The 27,344-nt window shown below is 43.9% G+C and overlaps 1 protein-coding gene across 1 annotated transcript in view; it reads left to right on the forward strand.

The window, feature by feature from the left end:
- Positions 1-27,344, forward strand: part of ENPP3 (ectonucleotide pyrophosphatase/phosphodiesterase 3) — a 110,466-nt gene that overhangs the window by 74,223 nt on the left and 8,899 nt on the right. The window contains exons 22-24 of the mRNA XM_066605563.1: positions 4,316-4,393; positions 20,151-20,283; positions 26,865-27,021. Coding sequence (XP_066461660.1) covers positions 4,316-4,393; positions 20,151-20,283; positions 26,865-27,021 — 368 coding nt within the window. The remainder of the gene's footprint in view (positions 1-4,315; positions 4,394-20,150; positions 20,284-26,864; positions 27,022-27,344) is intronic.

The raw sequence follows: 27,344 nt of genomic DNA on the forward strand, positions 1-27,344 counted from the left end.
ACAGGCAGATTTGTCTGTCAGTTATCACACCCCTAAATGTGTTGAACATCCTTTCTGATAGTAAAGTGGCAGCACGGCAGGCAAGCACCAGTAACGTATGTTGGGTAAGCTCTGGCACCTTGGCCAGCTTAGACATCCAGAAGACAAAAGGAGCCAACACCATGTCTGAGTACATCCATGCAGTAGCTGACATAGTCTTGGATCATCATGGATCACTGCTGCCTGTCACTGTGAGCCTACCCTGTGTTGCCGGCTGCAATGGTCTGAATAAACTATGCCGCAGCTCTGTTAAGCTTCCCCTGCCACCAGTGGTGGTGCTACTGTGGCTTCTTGCTTGTCCACAATGAGTCACAGAACTGTGATTGCTTGCAGATGCATCCCCGCGGCCATGGGAAAAGACTCTGCTCAAGCTGCTTAACAATGTGTCCCAATACTGCTGCATTTTGGGTCCCTCTCCACTATTAGAATGAGATTAATTATTTAAGCCTTGTAGCGGGGATCAAGAAGGGTGACCAGCCGGTACTGATCTGATGTTTTGATGTGGGCTGTGCGACGCACTGCAACATAAATGCACTCATATACCTCAAAGCGCATACTGGTGATGGCCACATTCCTCTTGGAATATACAGTTTGTCCTGCTATCCATGGACAATAGCTTGGGTTTGTAATGGATGAAATGTCCTTTGTGTAGCTCCCCCCGTGATTCTGGGGCTATATAATCTTCCTCATTGTCCTCTTCTTTGTTCTCCTTCTGATCTTCCTCCTCTATACTTCTCCCATATCAGTGTCAAGGTAGAGGGTCTTGAAAGGTGGTAGGAAGAGGAGGAAGTCCTTCAGGAGGGGTCAGAAGTAAACAGTTGGACAGCACACACTGAGGGTTTTTTTAATTGCTCATTAGGTTTATTTGAAACAGTCCTGATGTTCACACTAAGTACACAATTGCAACGATTTGGGCCAATGCCTGTTGTCAAGCTGCATAAAAAGTTACATGCATAAACATAAATCAGAATCCTAATATATGCTGAAAAAACAATATATATGCATGTAAACAGTAACCAGAATACATATATCAACAACACAGTGCTTCATTACCATATAGTGAAACTTGGAACACTTGGGCTGTTTTCATATTGCCAAGAAAATCTTGCACGAATATCAACCCCATTCTTTTGAATGGGGTCATACACATGATGCGGCACGTCCTATCTTCAGGCATGCCCTCGCATCTGCAATATTCTCTCACATGCAGGCTGAACACAACTACGATGCGAAGTCTCCCATGGAAAACAATGGGAGACACTCTGTAATACTCTGCCGTGGCTGACCGCTACTTCCTGACGTGATGCGAGGTGGTTTTGATATAAAAACGCCTCGTAGCTGCGGGGAAATCGCATGCTGGCGAGCGATATATTGAACTGTGATTTATAGCCGGATATCAAACTCACCCGTGTGAAATTAGCCTTAGGGTTATTGACAGTAATTCAGCCTGCATATAGGTAACGGCCAAGTCAGACCTCAAATCCTTAATGGGACTAATGAAAAAATGAATTTGATAAAGTTGTTTTTTCAATAATAAAGCTTCTTCAAAACTCCTTTAGCAAAAACAAATATATGTGGTATACCCAGTTTTGTAAAAGTACAATCTATTATAATATTTATCCTGCGTGGTCAATGCTGTGAGCAAAAATACACAATGCCAGAACAGGGCTGATTAGGTCACCCTATCTTTGATAAAATAATGGGTAAAAAGTCTTGGTGCCAACAGAAACTACAGCTCTCCGTGCAAAAACAAGCTCTTACACAGTCCCAAAGATCTAAAAATATAAGTGTTATGGCTCAGGAGATGGCAACAGAAAGCAACTGTCTTCGGAAATGGTTTATTTATTTTTGCCAAGTAATCCATACTAATATTATACATGTGAAAGGACTGTCTGTCTGTCCGTCTTTCTGTCTGTTACCTTTTTACAGCTAAACTGCTGAAGTGATTTTGCTGTAATTTGGCAGGGAGATAGCTTGCATCTTGAGGAAGGACACAGGCTACGTTTTATCCCAAAAATGTATAGAGTTCACTAGAGAGTGTGACAAGTTAGATTTATTTGGTTATTTATTTCATGCGGTAGGGCAGGCGTAGTTGCCGCATTTGTGTGCAATTAGTAAACTAGCAGGGATACTCCGCGTTGCCCAAGATTAAGACTTGAACGAAAGACACGTTAACATGGATTGAGATTTTAAAGAAAACCTGTGTTGCTGATAGCAACCAATCACAGTGCAGCTTTTATTTTACCTCAGCAGTATTTATGTTTCAATATACAGCAAAACGCAGATTAGATAAAAAATACTAATTCCATGCAGACGGAGTCATGGGTAACAAGCTAGTACAACATAAAAACACTATAGCGTATAACTTTCGTGTATTGACTCACAGAATGAAGTTAAAATGGCATTTTTATTGCACTATGAACACCATAAAAATAAGCCCCCTGCCCACCCCCCAAAAAACCTGCACAATTGCATTTGTTTTATTTAGCCCTACTTGGAAATTGTTTTAAGTTTTTCAGTACATTCTATGGTACATTAAATGGTACCATTTAAAAATACAACTCATCCAACAAAAAAAAAAACAAACAAGCCCTCGTATGACTACATTAATGAAAAATTAGAAAAAGTAGGGAGAAAATGACTACTGCAGGAAGACGTTAAAACTTGGATGGTCCACTCTGCAACTCTCCGATCTGCCATATGCAACCTCTGCTCCGATCTCAAACACTGAAAGGAGGAGAGGGGAGAGTAGAGAGAGACAACATGGCAGGAGCAGTGTGCTGTCAGATCAATGTCAGAAGTTGCTGGTCTTCCTGCTAGTCAATAAATTACACAATCTCTACAACAGCAAAATGCAGGACAATTTTAATGAAGACTATTTAGAAAGTTGACCAATTTTGCATTTAGAAAGCAAATAAGCAATAAAAAATTATCAGTGTAAAGGTGTCCACATCCTTTCAAGGGGCTTTCCGGCCATGTACTGAGGATAGGTCATCAATAGTTAATAGGTGGGGACCAGTCACTCACAATCGCCAGTGATGAGCAGATCGCCCTGTCCGCAATCAGCGCAGTGGGCTGGACATGCATCCCACACTCCCACCTCTAATACCGGGGACGGACGCAGAAGATTTCAAAGAGCACTTCTGCTCGAGTCCACTATGACGAATCTCCGGCTTGCTGCACTGATTGGGTGATTAAGTGATTGTCGAGGATCCTGAGCAGCGTGTCCTCTGTAATCAATGATTGATGACCTATCCTGAGAATAGGTCATCAAGAAATTTTCACCGGAAAACCCCTGTAAGATTTGTATCGTGTTCTGAACTGAAACTAATGCAGCTGACACAAAATCCTAAAACTGCTGCATTTTTACACTCACTACAGCTGTGACACCTGGAGCTACAGTGGTACCACTGAACTAGACTAAATAACCATAGGATACTATGGTGATTCAAGTCTGGTAAGTAGAACGACAAGAGATTCAGGTGTAGAGGCCAGAAAAATCTAAAGTAAAATACTGAAGGTAGCCTAAAGGTCCATTTACACTGGACAAGTGTCGTGCCAACGATGCCCGACACTCGTCCCTGTGCCTCCGGGCTCCCGTGCTCCTGCACGGTTTTTGTAAAGCATAATGGGAATAGTAATGCCAAAATTAGGCCAGTTTTGTCAGAAGTGTGCCTTTTTATTTTCCTATAGAGAGGCCTAAAATGCAAAAATGCCACGCCTACAGCTTGCTGTAATTGGAAAAAAAACACTACTGGCCCAAAAATGCATGGCAATAAAAAAAAACACACTGTATGTAGTGAATTTCATATTTCCCTATTAGTCTACAGTGGATATTTGACCTCAGCGCAAAAAATATGGCAAAAAAATCTGGAGAAATTTATGAAATCCCGCTACAAGCAATTTTTCCCTGGGTGTGGTATATTGAAAGAAAAAGATTTGTATTGTTCAGTGGACGTGCTTGCCTGGGTGCACAGTATTATTGGTTATCCAGGCATACTCTCCCGTCCCATCTGACATTAGACATGGGAAGAGAAAACTGCATGCTGGACAGGACAGTCGCCAAGGCAATCATCTGATGACCTGTAAGTAGCATGCATGGATTCTATTTTAATTAATGGCACCCATGCATGATACTAATTGCCCATTGGACAGTTACGTAGGCAACTTTCCCACTCATAGTATCCTTGGACAACCCCTTTAATTTTATTTTACTATTATTGTATTCTCAGTTGTTTCGGATTCAAGCTGACATTGATATTTATTCTTATTGCAGACTTTAATAGCACTGCTCTGGAACAGTTTGATTCTCTAATTACAAGTAATCTTGTACCAATGTACAATGAGTTTTTGAGTAAGTATACACTTTCTTACATTGCATATTATGGTGAGCTACACTATAGGGGTCATTCCAGTAGTGTATGTACGTACAGTCTATAGAAACAAAACAGTTTGTTACCATTACAGGCCTGAATACAGGCAGTAGATGTTCTGCCCCCTGCATTTGGTAGGGGGCGCCACCTGTTGCAGAGTGCTCAACTCACCTCGTAAATGGGGAGCCCTGGCTCCCATGTAACAAAAAACACTTGCGGCTTAGACTTTGCCCAGCCATGGGCAAGACTGTGCTTCTACTGGTTGCTGTGGCTGAGCAGCGTCTCAGCCGCAAGTGGTTTTTGTTATGTGAAAGCATACCCTAATTTGTAAGGGGGCTTTCTAATATAAAGATTGAATATTAATTGTAATTGCATTACTGTATATCGCAAGATATTAGATACTGTAGCTATCAATGGGTTACTGTTCAATGAACTCTTCTTACAACAAACTCTCTGAGTGAAATGAAGACTGACTGCTCCTGTACCCCCATAGGGTTCTTTTCCAGTTGAATATCATTGATGATCCCTTATACATATTGGCCCACATATTTTATCAATGCCTGGGTAGACTGATTTATTGGCATATTTTATGACTGAATTGTCACAACATATTGCATAGAACTGCTATTAACTTGCACAATGTCCAAAATGATGGCAATGTTTGTACTTCAGGTTCTGTGTATCACACAGCGAATTGTAAGATAGCGCCTGGGGACCCGGGGAAATGTACAGTAGTTCCGGGGGAGGGTCTCAAATATCCTCAGTCGATCCACCTCAGTGGAGAGCCGCATGTAAGAAAAATAATGATAACCCCCCCATCAGAAAATGAGGGTAAGGTAATGAGTAAATGAAATACTGCGCTCAATTGCGATGTCAAGGAGAAAGGAAATAAACTCACCCGGCAGAAGGGAGGGAGATCGGCAAATGCTGGAGAAACTCCCTCCCCTCTGGATGTCCAGGAAGGCCTTGTATATCAGATCATATGGAATCCGCGTCCAGGTGGTGGATTGAGAAGATTCCGTTTTATTATTGATAGAAGAACTTACAGTGTGGGTCTCAAACAAGTGATCCACTGTATAAAATCCAGAAGTGCAACATGTTTCGGCTATCTACAGTAGTCCTTTTCAAGCACATATTTGTGGATCACTTTTTTGAGAGCCACACTGTAAGTTCTTCTATCAATAATAAAACGGAATCTTCTCAATCCACCACCTGGATGCAGATTCCATATGATTTGATATACAAGGCCTTCCTGGACATCCAGAGGGGAGGGAGTTTCTCCGGCATTTACCGATCTCCCTCCCTTCTGCCAGGTGAGTTTATTTCCTTTCTCCTTGACATTGCAATTGAGTGCAGTATTCCATTTACTCAGGTTCTGTGTATAGAATACTAAAAGTTTCTTGCAACTTTTTAAGAAAATTCATTTCATAAATGTGCCCGAATCCTGACCAGCCAGTAAGTCATTGCCAATTTTGAATTTCATTTTCCCAAGGAAAATACTGTAGATGGAACAAATGTCACTAAATTCTGGCCTTAATGATTAATAAATGTCACACATCAGGTAAAATGCACCAAAAATAAAAATGCGTAAATAAATTCATATATGTAAGACAAAAAGGTAAAAACAGATGAAGCGTGAACTGGCAAAGCTCAAATCGGACACTTTGGAGGTCAGTTTGTGAGATTGCTCTTATTCTGTGAGAGGTATATGATGTTGCCATATTTCTGGTGCATGTTCCACTTTTAGAAGAAATATGATGTGTCATTAAAAAAAATTGTATACTCACTTATCCTTCCCAGGCAGTCTCTTTACCAGATCCTCACCTCATCAATCTTCTGCAGTGAAGACACACCAAGAGAGCTCCCATCTATTATGCTAGCTCACTAGTTTGGTTTTCTACCTGAGTTGGTATTTTTGACTCTGCTTTGCTGGTTGCATTGCTGGTCCCTGGGTCTTTGGTTGTGCTGCACCAGGATTCCTGTTGTGGAGGAGCAGAGAAGTGGATGAGTAGTTATAGCAGAGCCTGATGTGTAGTGAGGCCTGTCTGTTGTTTAACTGAGTGTTAATTACAAGGAGGAAAGAATCAGACGGTGCACGGGCACTTTATGATGGTGCTCAGAGTAAGGCATCTGCGAACGCTTCTAGAAATACTTTGCACCGTGAGGCTGCCTGTGCAGCATTGAAGGCGATATCTAATATTTAGAAGGGTGATCATTAGAGATGAGCGAGCACCAAAATGCTCGAGTGCTCGTTACTCGAGTCGAACTTTCAGTGATGCTCGAGAGTTCGTTTCGAGTAACGAACCCCATTGAAGTCAATGGGCAACTCGAGCATTTTTGTATATGACTGGTGCTCCGCTAAGGTTTTCATTTGTGAAAATCTTAGCATATCACCAAAGTCATGTAAAAAACACAGAAATGGATAGGGCAGGCGAGGAGCAACATGCAGGGCTGCATTTCGGGCTCCCAGGCAGAGAAGAACGATGTTAGCCCATTGAATTCAATGGAGCCGGCAATACAGCCGGCTCCATTGAAAGCAATGGGCTGCCAGCGAGCGCGGGATGAATTTTCGGGAAGGGCTTAAAAATATAAGCCCTTACCTGAAAAAGAAAGATTTTAGTGTAAAAAAGAATAAAAATGCAGGCATTCTCTTCAATGGAGCCGCTGCTGCTGCCGGCGACTCCATTGAAGACAATGGTCTGCTGGCACACCTGAATTCTTTTTCAGGGAAGGGCTTTACATATAAGCCATTCAATGAAAAGGAATTAAAAGTGATTTAAAAAACAAAAAAATAGATACTCACCTCCCTTCAGCTGCCGGGGCACAGCAGCGTCTTCTCCTGCTGTCCCCTGCACTGTGGTGCTGAACTGCTGTCATTCAGCTGAGAGCTGCGCTGAGCCAATCAGAGGCAGCATTCACTCATTCATGAATGGGTGTGAGTGAAATCTGCCTCTGATTGGCTCAGCGCTGAGCCAATCAGGGGCATGTCTGACTCACACCCCCTTCACACCCATTGCCAGCTGGCCGCAGCTGAACTCCGTCTGCCGGGACCAGGTGAGTATATATATATTTTTTATTTTTACACATTTCTGGAAAGGGCTTATATATTTAAGCCCTTCCCGAAAATTCATCCCGCGCTCGCTGGCAGTCCATTGCTTTCAATGGAGCCGGCTGTATTGCCGGCTCCATTGAATTCAATGGGCTAACATCGTTCTGCCGGGACAAGGTGAGTACATTTTTTTTTTACTTTTTACACATTTTAGGATGATTTTCAGGTAAGGGCTTATATTTTTAAGCCCTTCCCGAAAATTCATCCCGCGCTCGCCGGCAGCCCATTGCTTTCTATGGAGCCGGCTGTATTTCCGGCTCCATTGAATTCAATGGTCAGTGCTCGTTTAATCGAGACGAACACTGCGTGGTGTTCGTCTCGAGTAACGAGCATCTCGAGCACCCTAATACTCGAACCAGCATCAAGCTCGGACGAGTATGCTCGCTCATCTCTAGTGATCATATGAAATGCACAGAATGTTTTGACCATTTTGATCACTTTACTAAGAAAGGCTGTGATGCAACGAATAGATTAGGTGAATTTGCACGTTCAACTTCCTCCGCAACCCCGGAAAGAAATGCTTATGGAAACATTTTACGGTTGTATTTGCCTCCTTTGATGGGACTTTTAATATGTTATCTCACTCTGCTTAGAAGGGTAATCATGGCCTTGTTTTATATGCTTAATCTGCTTAATCTTATTCTGCGAAAAATATTTATACAGGCCATTTCAGCACGTTAGTGGAGTGGATATGTAAAATGATACACAAAATGAACCTACTCTATATGATGCTTTTCTAGCTGTAAAAGCAATACTGTTTTGGCTTCACTCTTTGTTCAGGTTGCTAGCCTGAAAGAGGATGTTGAATTTATGAAACACAATTTGCAGAAAGTTACTGAAAGATTGTCCAAGGGCTTATTTCGACATGTGTATATCGGCCGGGTTCTCACGGCTGATATACGCTGTCCCTCTCTGCAGGGGAGGAGGCGGGCCAGGCCGCGAGCAGTGCACTGACCTCCCGCCCATTCTCCGCCCCTCACCACTGTTTGCAATGACAGTGGTTGGATGGGGGCGGAGCTCAGTGCACTGCTGCCTCTGATTGGCTGAGCACTTTGAACAATCAGAGGCAGTTCTCAGCTATTAAATGACAGCTGAGAGCTACTTGTGATTGGTCCCTGCGCTCAGCCAATCATAGTCTGCACTCACCCATTAATTGAATTCAGCCATTACTACAGGGCTTACCGGCAGCCCATTGCTTTCAATGGAGCTGGCTGTAGTGCCAGCTCCATTGTATTCAATGGAAGAACTGTGCGGTCCTCTGCCACAGCTTTGACAGCTGTGGCAGAGGATTTCTTCATCTCTGCGAGGAGTCACTGGACATTGACAATGCTGTTACAGTTTTCAGTGACAAGGGGACTCCCCGCGGAGATCAATAAATGCTCTGTCACAGCTGTCACAGCTGTGAAAGAGGATTACGATGCTCTCTGTATGTCAATAGGGCCGCCACTGCTGCCGCCGGCCCCATTGACCAAAGGTGAAACCCCTGGATGTGACAGCATCCAGGGGTTTCACATCCAAAGAATCCCCTGCTGCAGCTGTCATAGCCGCAGCAGGGGATAGCGGGCAGCGCACTTTTTGTGCGGAAAAATGTGGCCAGGTCCGGTTTTGTCTGCGTGCCACCTGCTTCTGTCACGTGAATTTTTGAATGCATGTGGTATGCGCATAAAAATTGGCTCATTAAAACACCCGTGTGACTGAGCCCTCACTTATACAGTGAATGTTAACGACTGAATGATTTAGTGAGCAAACAATTTTTTGAGCGAATAATTTTGTGGAATGTGTGAGGTATGGGGGGACAAAACTAAAAGATATGCTGTTTATTTCTTTCTTCAACAACTTCAACCAGCTTTTGTTTGTCTGTTAGAAATGCACTTAACAGAAGATACCGTACACTTGCTTTATCATTCTGTATGGGCAGTTATTTGTGTGCAGTAAGTTTACTAATTCATAGAAATATCTCTTTTAAACATGAGTCATCTTTAATAGATTCGATGGGAGATTAGTTTTACCATAAACTGTGATCACTCTACACTTTACTTGTCGCTGTTTATGAATGGTGGAAGATTTCCTTTGGATAGAGTTTGGAGGTTAAATACTAGAGATGAGCGAGTATACTCGCTAAGGACAATTGCTCGATCGAGCATTGTCCTTAGCGAGTATCTCCCCGCTCGGGAGAGAAGGTTCGGCTGCCGGCGCTGGTGATAGGTGAGTTGCGGCAGTCAGCAGGGGGGGAGAGAGGGAGAGAGAGAACTCCCCTCCATTCCTCCCCGCAGTTCCCCGCCCGCCGCCGGCGGCCGAATCTTTGCTCCCGAGCGGGCAGGTACCCGCTAAGGGCAATGCTCGATCGAACAATTGCCCTTAGCGAGCATATTCGCTCATCTCTATTAACCCCTTAGTGACGAAGCCTGTTTGCGCCTTAGTGACGGAGCCAAATTTTGGAAATCTGACATGCGTCGTTCAACGTAGCATAACTCCATAAAGGCTTTACATATCCAAGTGATTCTGACATTGTTTTTTCACCACATGTTGTACTTCATTTAGGTTGTAAAAAGAGACCGATATAATTTGTGTATATTTATTAAAAGTACCAATATTGGAAAAATTTTGAAAAAATTGTCATTTTTTTCACATTTTCAACCGTAATAGCTCAAATATGTCCAAACATACTGTACAAATTTTTGATAAGATATGTATTTCCATCTGTTTACTTTATTCTGAATGCACACTTGAAAAACTTTTGTGTTTTTTTTTAACCATTTAGAGGACATACAAATTTAACATTACTTTTCAGCATTTTGAGGAACACTTTGCTTTCCTGCACCAAACCAAGTTTGCAAAGGCTCATAAGTGTCAGAATAATAGATACCCCCTCAAATGACCCCATTTTAAAAACTACACCCCTTAATGTATTCACTGAGGGGTGTCATGAGTATTTTGACCCCACCAGTTTTTTTCAGGAATTAATTCAATTTAGAGGAGAAAAAATAAAATTTCATATTTTTGCAAATATGTCATTTTAAAGACATATTTTTTTCCTATAGAGCCCATGAAAATGAGGATTTACACACCAAAATGGATACCCCCGTTTCTTCCGTGTTCAGAAACATACCCATTGTGGCCTTAATCTTATGTCTGGATGCACAACGGGACCCAAAATGAAAGGAGTAGTCGGTGTCTTTCAGAACATAAATTTTGCTTGAAGGCGTTTTAGGCCCCATAGCACTTTTGTAGAGCTCTTGAGCGGCCAAAACCAAAGAGAGCCCCCACCAGTGACCCCATTTTGAAAACTAGACCCCTTAACGAATTTATCTAGGGGTGTACTGCCCATTTTGACCCCACAGTTTTTGAATGAATTCAAGCCAAGCAAAAGGAAAAAATTGTGATTTTCGTTTTTTTTGTCAATTCTGTCATTTTAAAAACAGCTTTCTTTGTACAGCACACACATGAATGGAGCCTTGCACCCCAAAATGGATACCCCTGTTTCTCCCGTGTTCAGAGACATACCCATTGTGGCCCTAATCTTATGTCTGGATGCACAACGGGGACCAAAACCAAAGGAGTAGTCGGTGGTTTTCAGAACATAAATTTTCCTTGAAGGCGTTTTAGGCCCCATAGCACATTTGTAGAGCTCTTGAGCGGCCCAAATCAAAGAGAACCCCCACAAATGACCCCATTTTGAAAACTAGACCCCTTAACGAATTTATCTAGGGGTGTACTGCCCATTTTGACCCCACAGTTTTTGAAAGAATTGAAGCAAAGCAAAAGGAAAAAATTGTGATTTTCGTTTTTTTGTCAATTCTGTCATTTTAAAAACAGCTTTTTTTGTACAGCACACACATGAATGAAGACTTGCACCCCAAAATAGATACCCCAGTTTGTCCCGTGTTCAGAAACATACCTATTGTGGCCCTAATCTTTTGTCTGGATGCACAACGGGGCCCAAAATGAAAGGAGTAATCGGTGGCTTTCAGAACAGAAATTTAGCATGAAGGTGATTTAGGCCCCATTGCCTACTTGTAGAGCCCTTGAGCGGCCAAAACGACAGAGAGCCCCCACAAATGACCCCATTTTGAAAACTAGACCCCCTAACTAATTTATCTAGGGGTGTACTGTGTATTTTTACACTACAATTTTTGAATAAATCTAAGCAAAGCAGTAGGAGAAAAATTACAATTTTCATTATTTCGGCAGTTGTATCAATTTAAAAACAGGTTTTTTTGTACAGCACACATAGGAATGAAGACTTTCACCCCAAAATGGATACCCCCGTTTGTCCCGTGTTCAGAACCATAACCCTTGTAACCCTAATCTACTTAAAGGACACATGGCTAGGCCTATAATGGAAGGAGCACCCGTTGGATTTCAGGGTACAACGGTATAAATTCCAGGCCCCATTGCCCACTTATAGAGCCATTGAGCGTCCAAAACGATAAGGAACCCCCACAAATGACCCCATTTTAAAAACTAGACCCCTTAATGAATTCATCTAGGGGTGTATTGCGTATTTTGACCCCACAGTATTTGAATAAATCTAAGCAAAGCAGAAGGAAAAAATTACGATTTTCATTTTTTTGGCAATTTTGTCAATTTAAAAACAGGTTTTTTTGTACAGTGTACATAGGAATGAAGACGTTCACCCCAAAATGGATCCCCCCGTTTGTCCCGTGTTCAGAAACATACCCATTGTGGCCCTTATCTACTTACAGGAAACATGGCAAGGCCTATAATGGAGGGAACACCCGTTGGATTGCAGGGCACAACTGAATACATTCCAGGCCCCATTGCCCACTTGTACGGAATAAAAATTGACACCTTAAAAAATATCCCCCCCCCCACACACACACACACACACACCTACCCCTACCGCTCCGCCCTTTTCGGCGTTACCCAAATCTTAGATAAAAGTAATAATGTGAACTGTGTAATATTTCCAAAGACAAGGGTATTTACGGAGGCTGGTTGGGATGGGTACATGGGGCTATAAAACCGTGTATCCCCCCTCCTCTCATGCTTTTTGGGGGTATTTCTTGACCTCAGTAGCGGGTATGGGGTGTAAAAAGTGGCGCTCTGTGAGTCTCCGTAAGCTTGATGAGGTGCAGCGGTCTCACAGAGAAGGCGCTCAACAAGCTGCTCCTGGAACTGCAGGAAGGCGAACGTTCCCGGGGCTTCTTGTAAATTGCGTATTACAGGTAGCGGTCTGAATAACGCCGGGCTCACATGGCTGTAGGTGGAATCCGCTTGCGGAGGCCCGCAGAGGATCTCAGCTGTGAGCCGGCCGTGATCCTGCGTACGGCCGCGTAATGTACTGCGCATAACTGCCTACTCACACAGGTGGTCATACGCAGTATATATATATTTTTTTGTTTGTATTTTCCGCACCGTCGCTTAGCGATGACACAGGTACCCGCAGCCCGTATACAGGGTAGTTGCGTATGGGCTGCGGGTATATCCGCGACCATGGAGCACAATGGGCTCTATGTTGCGGATATCCGCGGTAAAATAGAACCTGCTGCGTTCTCTTTTCTGCGAGTGGATTACGCAATTCCGACACACTAATGTGAGCGGAATTGTGTAATCCAATGCGATTGATCTGCGTATTACCGCGGATGAGAAGCATGCGGAATCCGTAATTCCTATCCGGTCATGTGAGACCGACCTAAGGTAGATCGCTACCTTTTTTTTCACATGACCACGGACCACTCAACGAGGCCACCCGTCACTGCTCCAGGCTCTCGGCGACCGTTGGTCGCTGGGAGCAAGGAGATTTTAAATTTCCTGGGCTCCCCGACTCCTGCGCATGTGTCCGATGTTTTGCCGGCGGTCGCATGCGCAGAATCCGGGAACATTCACGGAAGAAGATTGTGTCGGGGCGCAAATACGGAGGCCTCCGGCAAAAAGTTTCATCTCCTCTCACCGATCGCATCAGTGAGGGGAGATGAACCTTCACCTTTTTTTTACTTTTACGTGATCGCTATTATCCATTGGATAACGGCGAACACGTGATCAGGAACCGCTCACCGCAGCCCCCCGTGAAATCTCCAGGCTCTCGGCTAAGTTTTGTAGCCAGGAGCAGGGAGATTTTAAATTACCACGGCTTTTGCGCATGCACCTGCCATATTGACGACGGGCGCGTGCGCAGAAGCTGGGGTAAGGTCCGCGGATAAATCCGCGGGCCTTAGGTACGTCATTTCATCCTCCCTCACGGATATGATCCGTGGGGGGAGATGAAACGCAAGTTTTTTAAACTTTTTTAATTTAACTTTTTGCACTTTTTTTTTTTACTTTTTACCCCTTTTTTTATTTTTATTTTTTAACTTTTTGCACTTTTTTTTTTACTTTACATGATCACTGTCATCCATTGGATGACAGTGATCATGTCCCCAGTGACATCCCTCTGCTCTTGGCTACACATGGCAGCCAAGAGCAGAGGGATTTTGAATTTCCCGGGGCTCGAGCTCCTCTGTGCACGCGCCCGATGTCAATCATCGGGCGCGCATGCGCAGACCGGGATTTCGGGTCCCGGGACATCGCAGAGGACCGGGGGTGAGTATTTTCACCTCCCCTCATGGATCCGATCCATGAGGGGAGGTGAAACCTTACTTTTTTTTTACTTTTTCAACTTTTTCGCGATCGCCACTATCTAATCGATAGCGGCGATCGCGGGCCCGGGGACCGCTCACAGCAGTCCCCGGTAACACCTCCTGGCTCCCGGCTACCTTCAGGAGCCGGGAGCCAGGAGATTTTAAATTTGCCGGGGGCTCCCGGGCTTCTGCGCATGCGCGTGACATCATCATCTGGCGCGCATGCGCAGAAGGCCGCCGGCGGGTCCGGAAGGACGAGATCTCCGTGGGACACCGCCGACAAGCCGGGTAAGTAATTTCAGCTGCCCTGGTGGAGCCGATCCAGCAGGGCAGCTGAAGAACTAACTTTTTTGACAGTTTTCTTTACTTTTTTGCGATCGGCGCTAGCCATTGGCTAGCGCCGATCGCAATGCCGGGGGGGACTGCCCGCATCCTGGGATGACAGCTCCATGCTGTCGGCTACCTGCGGGCACCGACAGCATGGAGCTGTCACATCCTCAGGCAAGTGGGCATTAATCCAAAGAGGATGCATAAAACTACGTCCTCTAGGATTAAGGCCCACTTTCTGAGGACGTAGTTTCCCGATGGGGCAGTCGTTAAGGGGTTAAATACCCTTTTGGCTAAACCTGCTTGCTAGTAATGCTAGAGCAGAGGAGGCTCTATTGTCAATTTTACAGATGAATATTGGCTCTTCCCATGTGTCTGTACTGTGGGATGTTATGAAGGCATTTATACATGGTCATTATATACAGAAGATTAGACTATATAAGATTAAATCTTTGGTTGTCATCAGGGCCCTTCAGTGATGAGCTTTAGATGAAGAGCAAGCATATTCTTCTACTAATCAGGCATAAATTAATCGGAAAGAGGAAGTCTTAACTTGCGGATTGTCTCAGAGGTACTGCAAAAAATAAGCGTCTTTTTATGAAGCAGATGATCTTTGCGGTAGGGCAAGCAGGGGGTAACTTTTTGAATTCTATAATTAAGTCACATAAATCATCAGCTTATGTTGCAGCATTGAGAAGGCCTGACGATTCTCTGGTAATAAAGGAGGATGGCATTTTGGAGACATTTATTCTCTATTTTAAAAAAACTATAAGCGTCTAAGTTAAGTGTGGATTGTGAAGATCTTTAATGAGTATTTGGCTCGGGTGCAATTGCCAACTTTAATCAGTAAGCGATATTAGAGGCTCCCTTGACAGTGAATGAGTTAACCCTTTGCAATCCAATTTTGGATTCTGGGTTTCCTAGGGGGCTTTCTCTTTCTGTCATTATACAATGGCGCCATCTGCTGCCTAGAGCCAGTACTGCGTTATGGGGCATGCTGGAGAGGCCCCCCGAAAACAGAGTGGCCAGTAATATACAGTGAGAATACCCTTCCGGATGTCTTCCGACATCAGAGCTATACAGCCTTCAATCAGAATGTCTTGACGTCAGACAGTGGATTGTAAAGGGTTAATGGATGCTGAAACTACACTTCCTAATGAAAAGATGCCTGGGTTGGATGGTCTTCCAAATGAATTTTTAAAGCGTTACCACAATATGATTCTGCCACACTTATTGACGGTGTTTAATGAATTATCACATGAAGGCATACTTCCACCATCAATGCTATGATTATTTTAATTCCTAAACTGGGTAAGGATTTGTCTCTTCCTGACTCCTATCATCCGGTTTCTTTGTTGATCACTGATGTCAAAATCTTGTCAAAGGTACTTGCAAATAGATTACTGAGGATCAGTCTGGCTTCATGCCAAACAAATCAACTGCTATTAATTTAAGGAGGTCATAGCTGAATATTCAGGTGTATCATTGAGTTTGTGGAAGCAGAGCTATTTTTTACTCCACGCTGCCAAAGCTTTGGACAATGTCAAGTGGAACTATTTGTGGGCTGTTCTTCATAGGATGGGGTTTAGTGAGAAATTTGTGGCATGGGTTAAACTGCTCTATTCAATGCCAGGGTCAAGAGTGAGGGTAAAAAGTCATATTTTGGGACAGATAGTGTTGGAGAGGGATAGAGCATAAGGGTGTCCCCTGTCCCCTAATCTTTTTACCTTGGCAATCGAGCCCCTAGCTGGTTTGATAACGCAATCACCTGATATAGTTGGGAGAAATTGAGGATCTCATTGTACGCAGATAATCTGCTGTTGTATATGGGGGATGTAATTAGACCAATGAATCCTATTATGTCCATTTTGGTAAGATGTAGGGTTTTACTATTTGGGAAAATCTGTAATTCTTTTGTTATATACCTTGCTGGTGGACTATACATTGAAACATAGAATGGTAAGAACCAGGGCTGCGGGGCGCGGGTGAGTATACGCTGCTCTCTGCAGGCGCTCAGGTCGGGTCCCGCGGCGAGAATTCTCGCTGCCGGATCCGACCCGGCCATCTGCAGGCGGCCTAAATTGCCGGAGGGTAATCTTTTTGTAACAGGTACATTCTGTTTTCTTTTTTTTTTTGCAATAGTTTTGAACAATTTAGAGAGCTTTATGATGTTCCCCATAGGTTTTTCCAGTTCTTTCAGCAACGTGCATTTGCTGCTCAGGCCGATCAGTATCTGTGCTTATGGTTCAACATGATTTGGTGAATTTTCTTGGTTGTTCTGGAGTTACAAAGGGTGTAGTATTTTATTTAGATAGACAGATACTTTCTTACTATTTACAGCAATTCGCAATAAAGATAAAAGAAAAGTGGGAAAAACATTTAGGCCATATTAGTGAGGATAAATGGGGCTGTGGTTTTGTATATGATTCCAATAATATCTCTATCTGAAAGTCAACAAATATTGCAGTTCTTAGTGCAGAGTATATCGTACTCCATTCAAGTTGTTTAATATAGCCACTGTCCAAGGTGTAGTATGGATTGTGTAGATTTAATGCGTGCGGTCTGGGATTGCATGAATTTTAGAATGGGGTACTATAGATAATTAAAAAAATATATCTAGTTGATATTGGTCTTAAAGGGGTTGTCCCGCGGCAGCAAGTGGGTCTATACACTTCTGTATGGCCATAATAATGCACTTTGTAATGTACATTGTGCATTAATTATGAGCCATACAGAAGTTATAAAAAGTTTTATACTTACCTGCTCCGTTGCTGGCGTCCTCGTTCCCATGGAGCCGACTAATTTTCGCCCTCCGATGGCCAAATTAGCCGCGCTTGCGCAGTCCAGGTCTTCTCCAGTTCTCTATGGGGCTCCGTGTAGCTCCGTGTAGCTCCGCCCCGTCACGTGCCGATTCCAGCCAATCAGGAGGCTGGAATCGGCAATGGACCGCACAGAAGAGCTGCGGTCCACGGAGGAAGAGGATCCCGGCGGCCATCTTCACCGGTAAGTATAGAAGTCACCGGAGCGCGGGGATTAAGGTAAGCGCTCCGGTAAGCTTTCTTTAGGTCCCTGCATCGGGGTTGTCTCGCGCCGAACGGGGGGGGGGGGGGGGGGTTGAAAAAAAAAAAACAGTTTCGGCGCGGGACAACCCCTTTAATCCCATAACCTGTATATTGAGTATTGTTGATGGGCTTGATTGGCATACTCTTTTGGAAATTAAGAGAGAATTGTATCATATGCAGAAGCCGATTACTGCCCATTGGATGCAGCCTGCCTCCCCAATAGTAAGAAAATCTTGTTGCAAAGATAAGAGAGGTTATATCTTTGGAAAGAAGGATATATGATAAAGGAGCCTATTTGACAAAAGCCCCATTTGCATGGGACGAATGTCGGGCAAACAATGCCCGACACTCGTCCCCACATGTACTTACTCCCGTGAAGCTGCACAGGAGTGAGTATCGTTGGCTTACAGCAGGGTGGCTGGAGGAGATTTCACTCCTTGCTCTCCCCCATCCACTCCATTCATTCAGGATTTAGTGATGATCCTGAGTGATGATCGTTCAGTGTAAATAGCAGCTGTTAAGTACTGAACGGCCGCTGTGTTAAGTGAATCAAGAGGGGCGGGGGAGAGCAAGGAGTGAAATCTCCTCCAGCCACCCTGCCCCCCTGCTGGCCACTATGTGACAACACGGGAGCAAGTACATGCGGGGACCAGTGTATGCATCGTTTGCGAAACAATCGTTCCGTGTAAATGGGGCTTTAGTCTCAGTAAATTTTGGGAGGATGGTCTGACATATAAAGGATAGTTTATCTCTAAAAAATTAAAATATATAGGGGGTATGGGGAAGATCATGATTTGCTAAATTTAGTTAATTCAGTTTGACTGGTTTGCCTAATATGGGCAAAAAGTTTTGATTTCAACTGAACTACTTCAAATCGAACTTCAGCAACACCCCTATAACTGGTGTACAACTGGTGTAACAACCCTGCATAACACTCGGTCACACTGGCGTTTTTTGCCGCGATTTGCGGATCGCATGATGGATGCGCATCCGAAAATCGCGTGACCAGGGCCGAAAAATCGCCCGAAAAATCTGCTCCTATCCGCGTTTCATTAGAAATGGGCCGGAGCAGTGCAGCGCTGTCCAGCGCATTGAATTCAATGGAGCCGGCAATACAGCCGGCTCCATTGAAAGCAATGGGCTGCGGGCGATCTCAGGATGAATTTTCGGGAAGGGCTTAAAAATATAAGCCCTTCCCTGAAAACCATCCAAAACTGTGTAAAAAGTAAAAAAATTATATACTCACCTTGTCCCGGCAGACGGAGTTCAGCCGCGGCCGGCCGGCAGTTCTCCTGAACTGCTGTGAGTAGTATTCAGCAGCCCGGGATTTAAAATCCCCGCCTGCTGAATGAGCTGCCTCTGATTGGTCACAGCCTCACCAATTAGAGGCAGCTCTCACTCACCCTTCATGAATGGGTGAGTGAGTGCTGCCTCTGATTGGCTCAGCGCAGGGACCAATCAGGGGCAGCTCTCAGCTGTCATTCAGTTCCTGTCTCTGGCCGATCGCAGAGGAGGATGCTTAAAGTGCCGCCGTAATTTTACATACAGCTAAGCTTTAAGCCCAGGACCAGGCGCTGTAAATTTATAGTGCCTGGTCCTAAACGGGTTAAAAATTTGATTTTTATTTAATCCTTTTTGAGAATAAAAAAAATAACCCTTTTAATGGTAATGGAAGAAGCAATGGCTTTTTCTAAGTGGTTCGAAAATTATCCCTTTTTGGGCGTAGCAACATGTTTTGGGCCTGGAAAGAGAAGATGAAGCAATGCCTTTTTGCAAACTGTCAACCAATTATCCCATTTTAGGGAGTTGCGGTTGGATTGTCATCCTGGAAAGTAAGTGAGAAATGGCTTTTTTTTACAAATGAAAAGCTGAAAAAAATTAATCATCTGATTGATCTGCGCTTGTGTAGGCTCTGTAGTAGCAGTAGCAGAGAGGGTAGTAGAATTAGTTGCATCAGTAGTAGCACAGTATTACACAGTATTACACAATGGACAGGACAGAGATCTTTGATCATCTGGTTGATCTGTGGTTGTGTAGGCCTGGTAGTAGCATGGGTGGTGGTAGCTGCATCAGCAGCAGAACAATAATAAATAATGGACAGCAGGACACTCCTGTTGCTCAGTACTGTTTCCCTTCTCATTGTTCAGTACTGGTCCACTCCTATTTAAGTTTTGTAACAGTACTATAGTTCACACTGCCCCTCCGAGAAATCTTCTTAAACCTCTATCCCTGGCTGAAATGGCTACTAAAGCTATGGTGCACAGCCTTTTGTAGTGTTCACCCTATTATGAGCTACCCTAACGTCATGTGATCCTTCCTCCTTCTCCTTTATGCCGTTTTAGTGGGTTTGGCCCGAGACAAATTACCCAAGGTTCAGGTCTGCATCAAACCCAACTTTTAGCAACGTTTGACCCAAAACAAAGTTGGACTGTTTTGGTTCGCTCAACACTAATGACCTTCTAAGGATTTGGGGGGGATATCATCTTTCTCTAATTTCAGAACAATTTGTAAGGGTAATAGCATTCTATATGTATTGTTAGAAAGATTACAAATGTTAAACCTATTATATAGTTTTCTGCACTATTTTCATATCGCAAAGAACTTTTTGCAATTTTGTTTATTCTATTTGTCATGGTATCATCATTTTCTTTTTGTCTAGAAATATGGAACTACTTGAACAATGTACTGCTGCCAAAGTATGCTTTAGAGAGAAATGGAATCAATGTGGTTACTGGACCAATCTTTGACTACAATTATGATGGACATGTTGATGCACCAAGCCAAAAAAAAAGGTATAGTAAATTAATAGCATAGTGTGTATACTGCATATGTATGTGTGTGGGTAAAATATGTACTAAAGGTAACTTTAAATGGGACAACTGGCCGAATAATCGCTCCGCTCAGAAGAGTGAATGCAAAGGATAGCTGTTCAGTGTAAACATGACAACTAACAGGGTGATACATTACTAGTCATTTAGTTTCAGCTTACCAAAAAATAGTCGCTGGTTGAACAAGTCGTATGCTATAAAGTCATGGTCATTCGTATTTGAAAAACTTGCAAACATATTTGCCTGGAAATCCCCTCATGAATGATAATTCGGCAAACAACTATTAAGCAATCATCGCTCTTTGTAAAAGCAAACAACTGCCATTTGTACACTACAGCTTCATGTAAAGGTACCAGTGATACCGAGGACAGAAGCCTTAACCCCTTAACGACCAGCCCATAGCCTTTTTACGTCCTGCCCAAGTGGGCTTTATTCTCTGAGGACGTAAAAACATGCGTCCTACAGAGAATAAAGCCCCGTGGGCTATGGACGGTGCCCGCAGGTAGCCGACAGCATGGAGCTGTCATCCCGGGCTGCGGGCAGTCCCCCCTGGCATTGCGATCGGCGCTATCTAATGGATAGCACCGATCGCAATAAAGTTAAAAAAGTAAAGATTCAGCTGCCCTGATGGATCGGATCCATCAGGGCAGCTGAAAGTACTCACCCGGCTTCCCCGATGTCTGCCGAGGTGAAAGGGTCCTCCGGGACCCAGCGCGGCTCTTCTGTGCATGCGCGGCCAGACGAATGACGTCACGCGCATGCGCAGAAGACTGGGAACCCCGGGGAGTTTAAAATCTTCTGGTTCCCGGCTCCTGAAGGTAGCCGGGAACCAGGAGATGTCCCCAGGGACCGCGGCGAGCGGTCCCTGGACCCACGTTCGCCACTATCCAGTGGATAGCGGCGATCGCGAAAAAGTTTTTAAAAAAGTAAAAACAAAGTTAATTTCACCTCCCCTCATGGATCGGATCCATGAGGGGAGGTGAAAATACTCACCCCGGTCCTCAGCGGAGTCTCGGTCTCCCGGAACCTGAGTCCCCTTCTGCGCATGCGCACCCGATGATTGACATCGGGCGCGTGCACAGAGGGGCTCAGGACCCGGGAAATTTAAAATCCCTCTGCTCCTGGCTGCCATGTGTAGCCAGGAGCAGAGGGATGTCACTGCAGAGATGATCACTGTTATCCAATGGATAGTAGTGATCATTTAAAGTAAAAAAAGTGAAAAAAAGTAATTTAAAAAGTGTAAAAAAGTTTGAAAAAGTAAAAAAAAAGTTTAAACGCTTACATTTCATCTCCCCTCACGGATCATATCCGTGAGGGAGGATGAAATTACGTACCTAAGGCCCCCCGGATTTATCCGCGGACCTTACCACAGCTTCTGCGTACGTGGCCATCGCCAAAGCGGCAGACGCATGCGCAAAAGTCGGGGATTACCAGGATAACTTAAAATCTCCCTGCTCTTGGCTACAAAACTTAGCCAAGAGTCTGGAAATTTCACGGGGGGCCGCGGTGAGCGGTTCCTGATCATGTGTTCGCCGTTATCCAATGGATAATGGTGATCACGTAAAAGTTTTAAAAAAGTTAGTTTCATCTCCCCTCACCGATACGATCGGTGAGATGAGATGAAACTTTTTACCGGAGGTCTCCGTATTTGCACCCCGACGCGATCCTCATCCGTGAACTTACCCGGATTCTGCACATGCGACCGCCGGCAAAATACCGGACACATGCGCAGGAGTCGGGGAGCGCAGGAAACTTAAAATATCTTTACTCTTGGCAACCAACGGTCGCCGAGAGCCTGGAGCAGTGACGGGTGGCCTCGTTGAGTGGTCCCCGGCCACGTAATAAAAAAGTAGCGATCTAACATAGGTCGGTCTCACATGAACGGATTCCGCATGCGTCTGATCTGTGGTATTACGCAGATCAATCACATTGGATTACACAATTGCGCTCACATTAGTGGATAGGAATTGTGTAATCCACTCGCAGAAAAGAGAATGCAGCAGGTTCTATTTTACCGCGGCTATCCCCAGCATAGAGCCCATTGTGCTCCATGGTCGTGGATATACCTGCTGCCCATACGCAACTACGTTGTGCACGGGCTGCAGGTACCCGTGTCATCGCTAAGCGATGGTGCGGGAAATACAAACAAAAAAAATGTACTGCGCATGACCGCCTGTGTGAGTAGGCAATTATGCGCAGTACATTACGCGGCCGTACGCAGGGTCACAGCCGGGCTCACAGATTGGATCCGCTGCGGGCCTCCGCAAGCGGATTCCACCTACGGCTGCGTGAGCCCGGCGTTATTCAGACCGATACCTGTAATATGTATTTTACCAGAAGCTCCAGGAATGCTTGCCTTCCTGCAGTTCCAGGAGCAGCTTGTTGAGCGTCTTCTGTGCAAGACCGCCGCACCTCCGCAAGCTTACGAAGACTCACGGAACGCTACTTTTTACACCCCATACCCGCCACTGAGGTCAAGAAATGACCCGCAAAAAGCATGAGAGGAGGGGGGATACCGGTTTTATTGCCCCATGTGCCCATTCCAACCAGCCTCCGTAATAACCCCTGTCTTCGGAAATACCACACAGTTCACATTATTACTTTTATCTAAGATTTGGGGAAAGCCGAAAAAGGGCGCGGAGGGGGGGGGGGGGGATATTTTTAGGGAGTCAATTTTTATCCCATACAAATGAGCAATGGGGCCTGGAATTTATTCAGTTGTGCCCTGCAATCCAACGGGTGCTCCTTCCATTATAGGCCTTGCCATGGGCCCTGTAAGTGGATTAGGGCCACAATGGGTATGTTTCTGAACTCGGGACAAACGGGAGTATCCATTTTGGGGTGACTGTCTTCATTCCTATGTACGCTGTACAAAAAAAACGTTTTTAAATTGAAAAAATTGCCCCAAAAAATTGAAAATCGTAATTTTTTTCCTTCTGCTTTGCTTAGATTTATTCAAATACTGTGGGGTCAAAATACGCAGTACACCCTTAGATGAATTTGTTAAGGGGTCTAGTTTTCAAAATGGGGTCATTTGAGGGGGTTACTTATCGTTTTGGCTGCCCAATGGCTCTAGAAGTGGGCGATGGGGCCTGGAATTTATTCAGTTGTAGCCTGCAATCCAACGGGTGCTCCTTTTATTATAGGCCTAGCCATGGGTCCTGTAAGTAGATTAGGGCCACAATGGGTATGTTTCTGAACTCGGGACAAATGAGGGTATCTATTTTGGAGTGAACGTCTTCATTCCTATGTATGCTGTACAAAAAAACTGTTTTTAAATTGAAAAAATTCTCAAAAAAATTGAAAATCGTAATTTTTTCCTTCTGCTTTGATAAGATTCAGTCAAATACTGTGGGATCAAAATATGCAGTATAACCCTAGATGAATTTGTTAAGGGGTCTAGTTTTCAAAATAGGGTAATTTGAGGGGGTTCCGTATCGTTTTAGCCGCTCAATGGCTCTATAAGTGGGCGATGGGACCTGGAATTTATTCAGTTGTACCCTGAAATCCAACGGGTATTCCTTTCATTGTAGGCCTAGCCATGGGTCCTGTAAGTAGATTAGGGCCACAATGGGTATGTTTCTGAACACGGGACAAACAGGGGGATCCATTTGGGGGTGAAAGTCTTCATTTATATGTGTGCTGTACAAAAAACGTTTTTAAATTGACGCAATTGCCCAAAAAATGGAAAGCGTAATTTTTTCCTACTGCTTTGCTTAAATCTATTCAAAAATTGTATGGTTAAAATACACAGTAAACCCCTAGATAAATTTGTTAAGGGGTCTAGTTTTCAAAATGAGGTCATTTGTGGGGGTTCTCTGTTGTTTTGGGCGCTCAAGAACTCTACAAGTGTGCTATGGGGCATAAAAGGCCTTCAAGCAAAATTTATGTTCTAAAAGCCATTTCATTTTGGGCCCCGTTGTGCATGCGGACATAAGATTAGTGCCACAGTGGGTATATTTCTGAAAACAGCATAAACAGGGGTATCCATTTTTGGGTGCAAGTCTTCATTCACATGTGTGCTGTACAAAAAAGCTGTTTTTAAAATGACAGAATTGCCAAAAAAATGAAAATCCCATTTTTTTCCTTTTGCTTTGCTTAAATTCATTTAAAAACTGTGGCATCAAAATAAGTAGTACACCCCTAGATAAGTTCGTTAAGGGGTCTAGTTTTCAAACTAGGGTCATTTGTCGGGATTCTCTATTGTTTTGGGCGCTCAAGAACTCTATAAGTGTGCTATGGGGCCTAAAAGGTCTTCAAGCAAAATCTATGTTCTGAAAACCACCGATTACTCCTTTCATTTTGGGACCCGTTGTGCATGCGGACATAAGATTAGGGCCACAATGGGTATGTTTCTGAAAACAGCACCAACAGGGGTATCCATTTTGCGGTGCAAGTCTTCATTTACATGTGTGCAGTACAAAAAAAGCTGTTTTTAAAATGACAGAATTGCCAAAAAAACGAAAATCACAATTTTTTCCTTTTGCTTTGCTTGAATTCATTCAAAAACCGTGGGGTCAAATTGGGCAGTACACACCTAGATAAATTTGTTAAGGGGTCTAGTTTTCAAAATTGGGTCATTTGTGGTAGTTATGGTTTTGGGCGCTCAAGAACTCTATATGTGTGCTATGGGGCCTAAAACGCCTTCAAGCAAAATTTCTGTTCTGAAAGACACTGACTACTCCTTGCATTTTGGGCCCCGTTGTGCACTCAGATATAAGATTAGGGCCACATTGGGTATATTTTAACAAGGACAAACAGGGGGATCCATTTTGGGGTGTAAATCTTCATTTTCATGTAAACTATAGAAAAAAAATATGTCTTTAAAATGACATATTTGCAAAAATATGAAATTTTAATTTTTCTCCTCTAAATAGAATTAATTCCCGAAAAAAAAAACGGGGGGGGGGGGTCAAAATACTCATGACCCCTGTCAGTGAATATATTAAGGGGTTTAGTTTTTAAAATAGGGTCATTTGTGGGGGGTATCTATTATTCTGACACTCATGAGCCTTTGCAAACTTGGCTTGGTGCAGGAAAACAAAGTGTTCCTCAAAATGCTGAAAAGTAATGTTAAAATTGTACGTCTCCTAAATGGTTAAAAAAACATAAAAGTTTTTCAAATGTGCATTCAGAATAAAGTAAATAGATGGAAATATATATCTTAGCAAAAGTTTGTACAGTATGTTTGCACATATTTGATATATTACAATTGAAAATGTGAAAAAACGATATTTGTTTCAAAATTTTCCCAATATTGGCACTTTTAATAAATATACACAAATTATATTGGACTATTTTCACCACCTAAATGAAGTACAACATGTGGCGAAAAAACAATGTCAGAATCACTTGCATATGCAAAACCTTTACGGAGCTATTCTATGTTAAAGTACACATGTCAGATTTCCAAAATTTGGCCTGGTCATTAAGGCGCAAATAGGCTTGGTCACTAAGGGGTTAAAGATTTAAAAGCCACTTTGACAACTTAAAAATGACTTTGTAGTAGTGACACTGTCAAATGCGATATTGTTAATAACCAGAATTAAGGTATCTTTACACAGCATGATTATCACCTGAATTATCGCTGGAAACACCGAATTCGGACAAGTGTCCCATGTACATGCGGCCGCATGCAAGGCACTGAGCAAGAAACTGTTCACATTTCAGAGCCGTCTGTTTTTTAGTAGAACTAAAAGTGACTGTTGAGATGTGTAAACAGGAGCCGTGCAATTTTTGAGCGACGCCTGTTTGCAGTGAATAGAAGCGGAATGATACCCCAGCCGTTCCACCTCCATTCACTACCATCACTCCCATGTAAGCACAAGAGTGAAAGTTGGGTGTTAGCTCGTGGGAATGCCCGAGAGTTGCTCAGTGTAAAGGGATCCTTAGGCCTCCTTCCCACGAACGGATTTCCGCCGCGTAATTCGCGGCGAAAATCCGCTGCGTTGCCCGCAGCTATTAGGTTCTATTGAACCTAATAGCACAATGCTCACGATGCGTAATTCCAGCGCGGAATTACGCACCGCGATTTCTCCCGTCCTCACCCGCAGCATGCTCTATTTTCTGCGGGTGAGGACGGGCTGTACGCACTGACGGCTTCCATTGCAGTCAATGGAAGCCGTCCGTTCACGCTATCTCCCGCTGTAACCAGCGGGAGATAGCGTGAAAAAACGCTTTCCCGCCCACCGCCGCGCGTCATCTGACGCCAAATGACGCGGCCGGCCGCGTCACGTGACACGCTCGGTGACGCGGCGGTGGTGGGCGGTGACGGGCGGTGACGCGGCGGTGGTGGGCGGGGAAGCGATTTCACGCTATCTCCCGCAGGTAAGTATAGGGGCTCTGGGGGGCGCCGTGACGGGCTTCACTGCGTAATATTACGCGGCGGACCCCGTCACGCTCGTGGGAAGGAGGCCTTATTTGTAGTGTTGTAAACCTTATTTTCTTACTTTATGTACCAATAAATATATCCTGATCATTTCACGCATGTCACCTGTATAATAATGGTATTTATATTTGAACAATTGCAACTTTTTGTCCAACAGTTATGTTGAAGACACTAATATTCCTATTCCAACACATTACTTCATGGTGTTGAGCAGCTGTAACGATACTACTCAGACCCCTCTTTCCTGCAATGGCACTCTTGATGTATTATCTTTCATCATACCTCACAGAGCAGACAATACTGAAAGTTGTGCGGTGAGTATCTTATTAGATCATAGGTGGCTGTGCAAATAAAATGTTTTTATCATATAGTGATTGATGCAGGCATGGGATAAAGCATTCGAGCAACCAAGGCAAAAAATTTGACATTAACCCCCAATGAACATACAATAGTTTTCACTCACTTGAGGTTCTGCAGCAATTTCAGCTTTGGGGTCATGACAGAGGTTTACTTGTTATATACGCAACATGTAGCACAAACCTGTGTATTGGCAGTAGGCGCTCTTGTGGGCATCAAATCATGTAACAAAAACATATATTTGAACCCCATTGCATTGAACCTTAAACATATAGTAATC

Source organism: Eleutherodactylus coqui, chromosome 1 (assembly GCF_035609145.1).
Source record: "Eleutherodactylus coqui strain aEleCoq1 chromosome 1, aEleCoq1.hap1, whole genome shotgun sequence".
Taxonomy (NCBI): Eukaryota; Metazoa; Chordata; class Amphibia; order Anura; family Eleutherodactylidae; genus Eleutherodactylus; species Eleutherodactylus coqui.